This window comes from Micromesistius poutassou, assembly GCF_964030765.1.
Source record: "Micromesistius poutassou genome assembly, contig: SCAFFOLD_5592, whole genome shotgun sequence".
NCBI lineage: Eukaryota > Metazoa > Chordata > Actinopteri > Gadiformes > Gadidae > Micromesistius > Micromesistius poutassou.
The window spans coordinates 1,059-15,312 of NW_028178248.1; the positions used below are offsets into that span (position 1 = coordinate 1,059).

The 14,254-nt window shown below is 42.5% G+C and overlaps 2 protein-coding genes across 2 annotated transcripts; both read right to left on the reverse strand.

Moving 5' to 3' along the window:
- Nucleotides 1-235: 235 nt before the first annotated feature.
- LOC311374644 (immunoglobulin-like domain-containing receptor 2) lies at nt 236-3,449 on the reverse strand (the record flags this gene model as incomplete). The annotated part of the gene is made up of 3 exons (XM_084490444.1): nt 3,345-3,449; nt 1,152-1,478; nt 236-355 (listed from the first exon to the last, which is right to left on the reverse strand). Coding segments are annotated over exons 1-3 (487 nt in total), but the record flags the coding sequence as incomplete, so codon positions are not given.
- Nucleotides 3,450-3,954: 505 nt separating this feature from the next.
- LOC311374643 (uncharacterized protein) lies at nt 3,955-7,098 on the reverse strand. The gene is made up of 6 exons (XM_084490443.1): nt 7,015-7,098; nt 6,366-6,579; nt 6,005-6,169; nt 5,757-5,873; nt 5,535-5,655; nt 3,955-5,343 (listed from the first exon to the last, which is right to left on the reverse strand). The coding sequence occupies exons 2-6, from the start codon at nt 6,508-6,510 to the stop codon at nt 4,608-4,610; spliced, it is 1,284 nt and encodes a 427-aa protein (XP_084346569.1). The 5' UTR covers nt 6,511-6,579; nt 7,015-7,098; the 3' UTR covers nt 3,955-4,607.
- Between the last annotated feature and the right edge of the window lie 7,156 nt (nt 7,099-14,254).

Here is a 14,254-nt window from a genome sequence, read left to right on the forward strand (position 1 = left end):
CAGAGCCTGGGTCGCAAAACAAAAAAGCTGAAAGGGGAAGAGTTATACCTTGTTTCGTTTTTTGTTTTGTTTTGTTACCAATATATTGGTTATATGTATTGGCTGTTTGTTTATTCAACAGGCTTAAATCATTTAGGCTATACAGCCTTTTGTCATTGAATTCATGAAGAGAAACGAATTAGCTTAGCTTTTAGCTCTGTAGGTTTTGATAGTGTTTTCTGCGTTGTGGACCTACCCAGCACTAGTAATTCCACTTGGCCCTCATTCTTGCCCTCCAGGTCGTCTGGGATGACAATTTTGCAGAAGTACACTCCACTGTCGCCCCACTGGAGCTCACCGATCCGCAAGTTCGATTCTGTGGGAAGGAAACAAGATAACCATAAATCATATGAACTGCTTTGCTATCAGGGAGCCACACACATGACACACATGCACGGCCAAAACACACACACACACATACACACATTTAAACAAAATGTATGCATTCATGAGGGAAGTGAATGTTTGGCTTCCCATAACTGTAATCCACCTTGACCAGAGGTGCTGTTTCCTACTGATATGCCAGGGCTATAAAACATGTGTCTCAATGAGATGCGTGGGTTACGGGTCACGAAGCCCCAATGTGAATACATGTGAACGAGAGAATGGAGGCCTGTGATAAGGTGTGCATAGTGACCCCTCTTTTGTGAGATGGGAGACAAAGGGAGGGCTATATTTATGAATCAGGAAACACAAAGCACCGATCCGCTGTCATTTCAGCTAGGTGCTTCACGCCGTGCTGATACCTCAAAAGATATGCACACAATGGTTTTACAAGCTCACACGGAGGAGACTAGGCATTTGGTCTGGGGATTTACTGTCTTACTCTCACAGACACCTAAGAGAGGGCACTTTTGGCACACAAAAAGTAATCGGGAACTTTATTGTCTACCTTGGTGGAAATTTGTCTCCGGCAATGTATTAACACACATAATGTTGAACAGCATAACAATGGAACACACAAATACATATTCTATCTCGTTGTGATATGTATTTGTGTGTTCCATTGTTATGTTGTTCAACATGTTATGTGTGTACGTGTGTTCAATGGGAAGCCGGAGACAAATTTCCACCAAGGCGGCCAATAAAGTTATTCTTATTCTTATTCTTACTGTCAACGATGGCGATGTCTCTGCCCTTGTAGTGCTCCGCCAGGGTCATGGAGGGTCCCTGACCGGAGGCCACGATGCGCACCGTGCGGCTGGCGTCCGAGCACTCCAGGTGGGACTGGGAACCGAGGGCGGAGCCCAGTGCCCCCAGAGTGCCCGGGGAGAAGGATTCCTGCGTGCGGTCGCGGCAGTAGGATTTGTACCACCACTGCACCACCGGCGTCTTGGTGGAGGCGGTGTGGTACTGGCACGGCAGGACCACCGTCTGGAAGAGCATGGCGAACTGCTGCTTCTCCTGCACGGTGACGTGCACGCCCTCACACACGCAGACTGACGTGCGTGTGCGTGCACACGCGCACACACACACACACACACACACACACACACACATACACACACAATAAATGAATAAGAATATTCAACAGAAATGAATAAATAATCATTTTAATTGATTCATGGAGATATATGTCCCATGTGTTTACAAGGCTCAGGAGATGTGCTTATCAACCAAGAAACAGAGCCTGTAGCCCAGTTAACACACCCACCCTCTGAAGTAATAGCCCCCTTCTCTTCCACTTTACGATTCAAAATACACAACCTAAATATCATAGTTGTTTTTTTTTAAAGAGTGTGTGTGTTAGGGTTAGGGTTAGGGTTGTCTATCTGCATGTGTGTCAACAACAGAGCAATGCCTTGCTAGATGATGAAACTGGAGGGGGTACAGAAATGGGGGCTTCTCTTGCTTAATGCTAGAGTCACAGAGGTCAAATTCCACTATCTGAAGGGGGCTGGGGTGCGCTCTGCAAAGCGGCAGGGGGTTGTCATCATAACCGGCAGCAGTCGGGGGCTCGTGGCTAAAGTCTCGACGTCGTGCTGCTACTCATGTAGGATAGGGTGGGGCAGGGTCTTTAGTATAAATAAGTCCCCGAAGACCGGAAATCCAAACAAAGGCAATTCCTCTGACCCACTCTGCTTAGGTCTCGTCATATTTCGTGTGTCATATTTAAAAAATAATTGTCAATTGTCGTTCCAATGTGCTTAACTTTATAACTGTGTTACAAAGCGTGTTTGTGCCTGTGTATCCTATTTGAAGAAATTTGTAACAAAAACATAGTAAATATGGCAGGGACTGGACACATACATTCCTCAAATGTCAGCCTAGTTCTTGCCTTCCCTTTGTCTTTTTGTTCATGGGTCAGTCCATTGTTAAGGCTTTACTGAAAAAAATCTCCCCCCCCCCCCATCCAAATCTAAGAATGTAGAGGGGAGAAGGTGCACGAGAATTCTAACCAATGAGATTCGCTTGCCAAGTCCAGCTGAGTCTCATCGGCCAATTAACAGCGAGGATTTAAAAGAAACCGTTACATGGTAAATCTCAGCAAAAAAAAGAATAGCGGAACCGCACAGCACCGTCGAGGTGAGCCCCCCTCCCCGCCCCGCCCCGTCAGATAAATATGAATCATCATGTCTGCTGTGTTTCAATCACAACTCAATTAGGCTATAGGCCTACTGCTTTTTGTCTTTTACATCATGACAAGTCAATCAACAGGTGTGTAGGTATGCTTTTTTTTCTTCTTTTTTTTTCTTTTTAGCGCTTATTAGATTATCAGACGCTGAATTTCGTAGATAACTTAATAACTTAATCTAAGGAATATAACGTGCAGCATGTAGGCTATGTATGGGACCTGGTTTCCCGCAGATGTAGGCTACCGTCGACTCGGGCACTTGCCTCCGTCTCTGAGTCATTATTGTCAAAGCACCCACAGGACGCTCCGTGTTTCCTGAGGAACCTTTCGGCTTTTCCTCCTATCAGTTCCCCCATTTCCTGCCTCACAAAAAGCGGCCCTGTAGTTTGTACATTTCGGACTCAAAACATGTAAAACAAAGACGCATAACAGTTAGTTTACCCTACTTTTGGCCTATTTCAATAGTTTAGACGTAGGCTAAACGATGCAACACCGTATCTTAATCTTCATCTGGAAATAATAGGTAACGGTTAACGTTAGACCATTGAGAATAACTACTAATAAAGACGCGCTGGTCTTGTTTAATAGCTTATTGTTCAAACACAATTAAAAAGTAAGCCATCGTCTTTTCCTTGGAGTCTCCCGAAGCGCAGACCTGCAGTAACTAAGTTGCCCATCGGATGTCTGCTTCACAAAGATAGAAAAAGCTCAAAGTTTGAGTTAAACTTACCCAATATGCATATCAACACAGCCAAACGAGAAAAAATCATTTTACAATCCGTTTTACAGTGCCATACAAACAGTCCACATGATGGGACTTCTTGTTCACGGCTTGGTTACTTGCTCCAGTCTTCGAAACGGCGCAGTAAATCAACTGCGACTAACGGGATCGTACCACTTTAGCGACGGGTAAGCAGCGCGAATAACAACAAGTGGGTGTCCACAATGTATTAACATTTTATCAAAGCCAGACGACATACTGTCATCAGTTGCGTTTAATATAATAAATATAGGGCTACTTGACGCGTATTTCTTTAAATACTGAACTTTGAACAATGAAGAACACGAGGGGAGTCAACCATGCTGTGTGTGTGTGTGTGTGTGTGTGTGTGTGTGTGTGTGTGTGTGTGTGTGTGTGTGTCTGTGTGTGTGTGTGTGTGTGTGTGTGTGTGTGTGTGTGTGTGTGTGTGTGTGTGTGTGTGTGTGTTTAACATTCAAACAAGATAGGCCTACGTCTCGTAATATGGAAGTCATTGTTTGTAAATATTTATTGAATTCGATTTATTTGATTTACATATAAAATAACGTACAAATGGGTAATTAATAGTTAATAACCGTTATATTTAACTGATTAACAATGTCAGCACCTTAGGACAGAACAAAACATTTAAAAAAAAAAAAGGATCAAAAGCGCACAATATAGACATTATACATTACATTATGGAACTTACAGAGCCTATTTCCACAATTTACCTGTTACTATGGGCTATATATGCACATATAATTCTACAGATTCTGAAGTGTAATTTGTTTTTAAAATGGTATTAATGGCAGGCTACTATCCTACCCAGTAGTTTAATATATGCACAAAACAGTATTGATTTACTCAGGATATGTTTGGAAAATTCGAAAGAAATTCATTGAAATAATCAATACCATAAATCCAGTTACCTGCAAATTGCTGGGATAAAACACAGGCATGTTTCTATTTAGGTCCTGGAACATGTATTATGCAGCAAGATGTTGTGTTTCTGAGGTTCTCTCATTGTTGACTTCAAATTAGGTATTCTTATTAATAGTTCATTCAATTTCTAGTGCTACAATCTATAGAAATATGCTGACATATACAAAGGACACAAAAGCCTAATGATGATTTGTAACAACACAAAAGTATCACAATATAAAAAAAGATTAATATGTATGTATGCAAATTGCATGCAAACAGGTCAAATTCAACTTCATATTTAATTTGTTTTTTATGCCTTTCTAGATTTTAGACATCATAACTAGGCCCTCTCTCACCAAGGCGATCACGACTTCCACCATGCCGATTATATTGTGCATCAAGGTTATCACGACTGCCATAGCGACGATCCCGATCGTCAAGACGATCGCGACTCCCATAGCGATCGCGTGTATTGTCAAGGTTATCTCGACTTCCCCGAATTTCATCATGTTGGTCGTCAAGCCGATCGCGACTTCCACGATAGCGATCACGTTTATCGTCAAGTCTGTCGCGACTTCCCCGAATGTCGTCATGTTGATCGTCAAGTCTGTCGCGGCTTCCCCGAATGTCGTCATGTTGATCGTCAAGTCTGTCGCGGCTTCCCCGATAACGATCACGTTGGTCGTCAAGTCTGTCGCGGCTTCCACGATAACGATCACGTTGGTCGTCAAGGCGGTCGCTACTTCCGCGATAGCGGTCGGGATGGTCATCAAGCCGATCGCGACTTCCACGAATTTCATCCTGATCGTCAAGTCGATTGCGACTTCCCTGAGAATAGTCACGCCTGTTTTCATAGTCTTTATCCTCATTATAACTTTGTTGTTTAGCTTCCAACACGCTTGTCCCAACTCGGTTGTCGTTGTGGTTGCCCTGATCACGAACACTTCTCTCTTCAAAGTGGTCTGCCTCTTCAACGTATGGCTTAGTCAAAGTGCTTGATTTGTCATCCCAATATTGGTCTCTAACTGAGGGTTGGTCCTGGAACTCCACCTCCTCGGGATGACTGCAAGAGAGTCATGGCATGAAATAACCTATATTCTTCAAAATAGTTATAGTATAAAGCAAAGAACAAAGCGGAAGGTTTTGTACAAAATTGTACCTTAAAGAGAAGAGAGTATAAGTTTACACAGACAAGTAATCTAGTCAAAGAGGATGCCACAGCGGGTAGGCCCATTAAATGGAATTCATACATACCCTCCGACATTCTTGTCCTTTTTCTTCCTACAACAGCAACAGTAGATTACAATGCCAAGGACGACGACACCTGCTAGGACCCCTCCAACGATGCCTGCAGTTGCCCCAACTTTCATAGTGGCTAAAGAAAGACATAAACATTAAAGTGGTCATCTCAAAAATGTTAATTTTGACTCTTTTGGTGACACCTTTCGTAATAATCGATGATTGTTTTGCACTCACTGGGAAGCACCGATAGGGTGAGGTTGTAGCTGTCGTGACCAACTCGATTGGTTGCGGTACAGACGTAAAACCCAGAATCCTCCTTTGAAATATTAAAGAGAGACAGTACTCCATCCTCTATAACAAAAATGTAGACAAGACAAGGTTTTAAGGAAAAAGTGGGGTGCATCCCTTTCGTGCCCAATTTCTAACTGAGACTCAAATACTCTGCAGTAGAATATTGCAATGTATGGGGATGAAAGGCCTACTTTCTTTTGCATTCAGTGGAAACCCTCTGGGAGCATTTAGGACACTGTAGCGCTGCCATTTATAAGTGGGACTAGGGGAGCCCTCTTCAGACATACAGCTGAGGCTGATGTTGTTCCAGTATTCAGCATTGCCTTTGATCTCACAGACAGGCCTGGATGGAGCCACTGGAGCCAAACACAAGGGAAATCGACAATTCAATTCTCCATTCACAATCAAGAATCTCACTGCTAAACGACAAATGTCTGAATGCAAATTAATTTAAACTGTAATGACATTAGATTTTTGAATTCCATGGATGTGGCTTCAGAGATCTTAAGGATAATGAAATGACGGCGGTTCTGTATTTTTATGTTTTCTCACCTAGGACCAATAGGGAAGTAGTGGCTGCTGTTATTCCCTCGTCGTCTCCTTGGATAGTGACACTGCACTGGAAGGTGCGACTGTCCTGCATCAGAACTTTATCTAGCTGGAGGGTGCTCTGACGTGTGGCGAGGTCAACAGACATTTGAGCTCTGCCTTCGAAGGTCGGCGCGATGTCTATCTGATTGTTTGGAAACCAGGTGGCCACTGGCCTCTAAGGGACACACACAAACCAGGTATTAACAACTATCCTTTCTCAATTCAGAGGCTTTCTGTCCAAGACAAAAGAGCTACAATTGGTTAATGATGTTATGCAACGTTTACTGTTAAAGGTTTTTATTATAAGATGCACAGAGTCAGACTGGGTACTGAAGTTCTTATGACAAGTCACCAGAAAAAACCTATTTAGGGTATTATCAATTATGTATTAATTTATGTTTGATTTCCCTTTTGGATATTGTGAATCTGTTTTCAGGAAAAAGCACAACCCATTATCTATTCATTAATGAATCCAAATAAAAATGCAGGTAAATAAAAAATGGAGAAGAGGTTAATAAGTAGCTAACAATTGCATTGGCTCTTACTCTTCCCAGGCGTGTCATTGTACATCAGTTTATAGAGCATTCAAAGTTAACAAAAAAAAACTTACCCATGGATCATTTTCTTTGTCGGGTTGAACCTCCCATTTCACTAAGAAAACGTTTGAGTCTGGCTTAGCTGGTCTGTATGAACATGTCATGGCTATATTCCCTCCTCTCGCCACCTCATACTGATTCTGGGAAATAGTAACATCCAGGCCACTACAGCAGGACAGGACTAAAAGAAGACCTGCAAAGAGAAATGTATAGAAATAAATTATAGAATAGGCCATGAAATTGGGTCATGTAAAAAAGAATGAATCCATTTGTGAGAAATCCTGATCAGGAGATGGTATAAAGAGAATTAAATTCTATAAAGTCAAATACTTTTTGAATAGCACTGCCCCACTGTATCACATATAACACAAAGTGAAATTGTTATTATACAATATTACACTCAAATGCACTCCTTTCATTTTCTCTCAGGTATACAATGAAGAAAACGGCGGGACTCTTCCGGGTAAGTTTAAACAAAATGTTGAACAATGATTAACCTTGAACGGTGGTAGAAAGGTGTGGTAGTGTAGGTTTATAGAAATTAGCAGGAATCGTGGAAAACCCTTACCTGTAAAACCAAGTAGTAGTCTTCTCCAACCAAGAAATGTTCCCCTTTTCATTTCTGATGATAGGATAAAGTAGATCCAGTAAGAAAGGTCTTCTTTCGATTGTTTAAGGGACAGTCTGAGCAATAGCCTCTTGGGTAGGTGTGGCGATATGACTCCTTCTGGTTTATAAGTTAATCAGTTATGAACCGTTGAACACATGACACATTGCCACCCGAAAAGATCCAATCAGTGAGTCATGAAGTCTACCTTTTAGCACTCAAAATTGAGTGGGTGGTAGGCAGGCGGGTGGTGGTTAGGTGAAATATAATTTGATACATAGGTGGATTGAATATAGAACAAACATATCAATGATATGTTAAAGTGCATGTATCTATACACTGTATACATTTGAGGTTATTTTATTTGTGTTAACATATTGATTGATTCTTTATGTAGTGGAATATGAATTTGATCTATTTGTCTCTTGTTGTTATACTCGTTCTAACCTGCAGGTTGCAGTGTTTACTAGCAATGAAGCTTGTCGAAGGTCCTTGAATTGTAACATTTGTAGCAGATTAAGGAGATGAAGAGAATGAGATGCTCTTCACTCAGTGACACTGCTTTTATGATTTAATGTAACATGCAGCTAAAATAGTGTTTGTGTTCAAGTAGGTAATAGCTACTTTGCTTCAAGTAGGTAATACTACAATAGCCACACATTGCAAAGCCTTCTATTTGTATTGTGATTTCTGGATCCTCTCTGAAGTGATATTGTATATATATGTGGTTAGCTTTAGAGTGCTAGAATAAATTGCCTGCACATCTGTCTGCAACAGATACCAGCAATTGGGCCAGTAGAATGTAGGATAAGCGGGTCAACCAACTAACACACATCTGGGCTACTGATCTTAAACTGCTGCTAGGCAAACATCATAGATTAATAAGACATAAGCACCAGGTAGGCATATGCATTATTAATAATTATTGATAAATCCCACTCATGGTTTGTAGAAAACAGTTGAACACTGTATTATATAAGTCTCATGAAATTTTTGAAAGTCAGTCTTAGCCAGCTTCATAATAATACAAGGCTGTGCTTCTTCAACAACTTTATTCTCCCGTTTGAATGTTATTTATCTTTATTGTAGGCCTATATTTGATAAATTGAAGACTAACTTTTTAGCCAACCTAAATGTTCATGTTTTATTTACAAATATACAAGTTTACATTACAAAAACATTCATAGACACATTGATTTTACTTAGCAGATCAAAAATTACCTGGTGTAGTTCAAACACACTTTCTATAACATAAATGATCTTATAAGGAAATTGCCAGAATTTAGCACTTGCATACGGCACCCATTGTAGCAAACCACTTTAACCAACTTTTGGGATAGATCTAATACATCGCATACCTTTCCTAACGTACCACCCGTTTCAAACGCTATCGTGTGTGTGTGTGTGTGTGTGTGTGTGTGTGTGTGTGTGTGTGTGTGTGTGTGTGTGTGTGTGTGTGTGTGTCTGTGCGCGTGTGTGTGTGTGTGTGTGTGTGTGTGTGTGTGTGTGTGTGTGTGTGCGCGCGTGTGCGTGTGTGTGTGCGTGTGTGTGTGTGTGTGTGTGTGTGTGTGTGTGTACACCTCGGGGCTGGGATTTCGGGTTAAATATTCAAAATGGCGGACGGAGGAGCAGCGAGTCAAGATGAGAGTTCAGGACCAGGTAATCATTACAGCATTTTACATATTCATACTCGTATTCAAACTCTCTAACCTCCATCAAAAATGCACAGAATAAAGGCGAGGAGAGGGGTGGTCGGACCGAACATGGGTGCCCAGACGTTGTCCGAGTTTATTTACAGCTAGTTGTAATTTGACAGAGGAGGAAGCGGCTATTGCAGTGCGACGGTGAATAACAGGGGAAAACATGCCTCCCTTTGTGCGTTCAGTCCGACGTCCGCCGCTACATATTCATATCTCTGGCCACATATACAGTTTAGCATATTTTATTAGTCATCGGTCGACGGAGAGCGCGGTGGCCTCGCGTCCCATTAAACCATTTCACACACACAATTTGATGTAAATCGGGCTGCTAGCCCTAGCATTAGCTCGGCGGCTAGGGCTAACCAGGTCGGCTTTGTGTTGATGCGCACAGCGGTGGCACACACACACACACACACACACACACACACACACACACACACACACACACACACACACACACACACACACACACACACACACACACACACACACACACACACACACACACACACACACACACACACACACACACACACACACAGGCAGGCTTTTGGAACGGGTTTGCATATTCATTTTTTTGGGTGAGCGCGCAGTGGTTGCGCTTCACTGTTTGCACTCGTGTTTATGGGGTGAACCTGGTTCACACACAGCGTCAGGCTCACACGACACTCTTGTTAGGATTCAGCGTGTTTTTGTGTGTGTAGCTGTTCGTTTTTTCTTTCAGCCTTTTGTGCTCGATGCAGGCTCTGACTGTAGAGCCCGTTGTGTTATTCATGTGGGCCTCCGTCGCCGAACACACTGCGGAGTTCAGCGTGTTCTGTCCTCCTCTCCGGTCCTCTCGCTCCTCGCCTTTACTGTTGAGATAGATGGCGAAGGGTTGGAGAAGACCGCGAACACTACGTTTGGCCATAACCCTGTACGTTTAGGATCTGTGAGGAGCTTTTTCTGTCGGGGCCAGTTTTTCATTCAACTTCAATGCCATTCATAAGTAGTAGCTGTTTAGTGTTGAGCGAGAGACAACTTTTATTACAGCAGTTTTAGTGAATACCTTTCTTCGTTTTAGTTGCGCTGGTCACCAACATAGGAATGTGTTTTTGTTTACGCTTACATTGTTTATACAGGGATAATCCGCATTCAATACTTCATATTATTACTTTTGTGTAAACACAACAACTCTCTCTACAGTTGAGGGGTTTAGTGGCGTGTAACTGTCAATCTATGGCCACATCAGTTATCAGTATTTGAATAGGGGTTCAGCAGTTGTACCTGTGTAGTTTCCCTTCGGTCTAGGGAGGGGTAGTGAGGCCTACTTTCCGAAGGCCACAATAGCTAGCAGGGCATTCTCATTCACTCTTGTCTAATGGCAGGACAAGACATGGCTTGCAGACTTTACCTCATGCATCCCCCCCCTCCCGACTCTACAGTTTGAAACCTGGGCTAAGACACACCAGCCTTGAATCAGATAGGGAGACGCTGCTCTTGGCTGTATTTACTTAATTACCGCAACTACTACTGTGCTTTATACAGTTTGTGGTACATTGTCAGTGACACACTTTTTATTAGTTTTTCCTATTATTTGGCCCAACCTTATTCAGAACTTCCTCAAGGCAGTGAAAAGATGGCAACGCTTTGTTAATCTGTAACCATTTGTGTACATGATTTATTGGGTGAATAAATGTTACCTCCTTAATGGAAATAGGGCGGATAAGTTTTTTTTCAACTGTAGATAAATGCTTCCCCCCCAACTGCCACAAATGTCCAAAAACGTGTTATGTTTACAGTAAGGACTTTTTTTTTCTCACACATTAGGATAAATTCTTAAATGTTGTAACTCTTCTAGTTTTTCTTCTTTCCAAAGACTAATTGTGTCATCCTCAGACTTTACTCTTTTCTCATTTAATCAGTTTTACAGTTCCACCCTTATTCCATCCTTGGAGTTCCAGTATGAATATTCATTAATGTAAACAGAGTTGTCATGAATAATGCATCATTCCCTGTAATAGATTCAGGTCTTGGCATCTGAAAGTATTGAGAAGCACTACATGAAGGCTCTGGTTAGACGAGCTGTCTGAGAGTGGAGTTGGCGAATCGAACTAATAGGGTCACAGCCACTTCTCGACTGTAACAAAGTTGAGTGTCATCTAAGGCACATTTTAACAGTTTTATTCTGAGTGCAGAGAGTACAGCTGAATCCGTAGCGGTGACAAAGCACACAGCAGTTGGATCAAGAGTCCCCTTTAGAACACAAAGCATTCCACCCACTCACATTTGTTTGGTTTTTCAATCCATGCCATTTATTAAACCTTGATTGTCAGAGAGAACATATGCACAATTGTAATTCAGAATAAAAGTTCTCTGTGGCACAATTTGGGCCAGTGGATATTGTCAGTCACACTTAAAACAACTTCATATGACCTATTGTGAACCCCAAACCCTTGAGAAAAGATTTTAGTAGTAGTACTAGAATGGTTTATGGTTATTCTAGTCAGCAGAAATTATTATTGGTTCTTAAACCAATAAGCTTATTCTTGTTTGTAGGTGTAAAAATACACATATCATCCACATGCTATAAGGGAAATGTCGGTAATGAATCGCAATTGTAATGGAGATGACAAAACCAGAGCCATAACACACACTACACTAATGAATAACCAGTCAATCATTCTTATTTTTTTCATCATCCAAGTATGTTTAGTAAACCTTTAATACTTGACCACAAACACTAGTACATAAAGTGTATGACTCTTTTAACTAGTCCAGTATGCATTCGTTAGCTGGCATCCCGATAAGATCAGTGAATCGTATCCTCCAGACAGATCAACATTTAACACATTTCTATTCGGCCAGATAGTTGGACCTGGAAATGGGAGCAAGAGAAGCGGTTTTCCCCTCCACTTCAACATGGTTGTTTGAGTTGAATGTGGAGGTGCTAATTATTTTTTTTCTTCTCATCTCATGCTGAAACGCTCTGCCCATGTTAACGTCGCTGCCATATACCGCCGGCCTTTCAATGTAACGGCACTAATGAGCTAGCTATTTAAAATTCTCTTTGCAGGATATTTGTATAATGCATTGTTCCGTAGCAGCCAGCAGGGCTTTCAGCCCATAGTTCAGTAGCAGCACAAGTGAGAGAAGCATCTTGGTAAAAAATCCTTTCCATTCTTTATTTCCTCTAATAATTGCTTGTGTGTTGGCGTTGTGTAAAGGTAAAAAAAGAAATAGTTGGCCATCTCTTTAAAAAAAAACCTGTACTTACTTTTTCCAGAGCAATTCCTTTTGCCCTGTGTCCCGTCAGGAACAGCAGCATTCTCCCTCCACTCGCTATAGAATCAAGGACATTCTTTAACGAGAAGAAAGCAGGGTTTTGTGTGGCTCCAGGTGTTTCTAGTGGTGACACTTTATGTGTAGGTGTTTTGTATTACCGTAGGACGGGTCATGAAGGTTAGCAACAGGTTCTGCAGTGTGCTTCCTCTATCCGTTTGTTACCGTTGGTGTCTCCTGTAATCTCGTTAAACAGTGAGGTTTCTGGGCTACACTGTGTCAACTTCACCTTGTGTTGTCAACTGGGCAACAGCAATGGCTTGGTACAGAGGGATTGGGTTTTATTGGTTTTAGCTGTGTAGAAGCTGTGTTGTCTTCCAATCTAGTTAGTTGTTCCAGGCAGAATAATAATGAGTCAGACGACGCATCACCCTGGCAGCCTTGTCTCCCTGTCACGTTAACTCTCAGAGCATGTTTAAAATGAATTTTAAAAGGCTGACAAAGGAAACACTAATGGAATTTAAAGCTAATCTAAATATGCTAATCTCCAAGCACTTCATAAACATTGCCAGCGAACAGCCCCGTCGCCCACTCTCTGTAGTTACTCACTGTGGAATGCCTTAGCCACAGGGGGTCCAGCAGTAATGACAGACTTGTGCTGGATTAATGTGCAGTTATTTATTTCCATTTGAGCGAGTCCCCCTCTTCCTCCCCTCCTTCCCCATTAATAGTTGGGCCCAGTTTCCATGGCTGCAGGAGGTGCTCTGGTCGGGCAGCCCGAGACATTCTATTAGCGCCGTCGCCGACGTGCTCAGACCCCGTCAACAGGCCCCACACTGCATTCTGGGATATCTCCAACCCTTTACCTGCTCTTAGCTAATTACTTTTTTTTTTGCTTTGCACTCAAGCAATAATTGGTCTTTGGCGGCTGCTTCCTGTGCCCGCACGACGGCACCGAGTGCTGTTTGGAGCACTTTTTTCCTTCCGTGTCCTCCTTATTCTGCCGTTTTTTATCGTCCTCCAAAAGCCATCCAATTAATATGCTAATGAGCTGATAAATATTTATAGCGGTTTAAATTATGCAGAAAGCTTTCGGAGCCTGGTGTGAAATGCGTTGCTCACAGGACTTCAAAGCCTTGCATCGCTAACGAGGCTGGGGCAGATTTGCATACGGCTTTAATCAGCTGAATACTGATTATGCTTCATTATGGTTTGAGGGAGGGGGCGGAGGAGCCTGCCAGCTGCACTCGTCGTTAGTTTCATTCCTGAGACCAGAGGGAGAGTGTGAGAGGGAACTTTTACTGAAGTCGTGACAATCTTGGCTCATACGAGATAGAGATAGAGAAAGAGAAGAGACAGAAAAGGGGTGTGTGTGTGTGTGTGTGTGTGTGTGTGTGTGCGCAAAGTAGGGTCTGTAATAGAGGGTGTCCGAAAAGGAAGAAGAAAAGAGAGTTGGGAGAGCAAAGCCAAGGGGAGCTGTTTGCCTAAACCCTCTCGGCTTTCCCAGCGTGCATATCCTAGTGTTGCTCAGTGGACCGCGAGGTGGACACTGGCGCTGTGTCTGTGTGCAGCTCTAGCTGTGTATTAGACTCTGCTCGCTGACCACTGGAGAGTGAAAAGAGAGAGGGAGAGAAGCAGGTGGAGGGCGTTCGGTCGGTGGCTTTGCCAAGCACAGGCTTCTTTCTC

Bases quoted from the DNA above. Each gene is read 5' to 3' on its own strand.
- LOC311374643 (XM_084490443.1), bottom strand. From the start codon at position 6,510: ATGTCTGTTGACCTCGCCACACGTCAGAGCACCCTCCAGCTAGATAAA. The intron at 6,170-6,365 runs GTGAGAAAACAT...GTTTGGCTCCAG, and splicing joins TACTTCCCTATTGGTCCTAG to TGGCTCCATCCAGGCCTGTC. The intron at 5,656-5,756 runs GTGAGTGCAAAA...GTCTTTCTTTAG, and splicing joins CACCCTATCGGTGCTTCCCA to CCACTATGAAAGTTGGGGCA.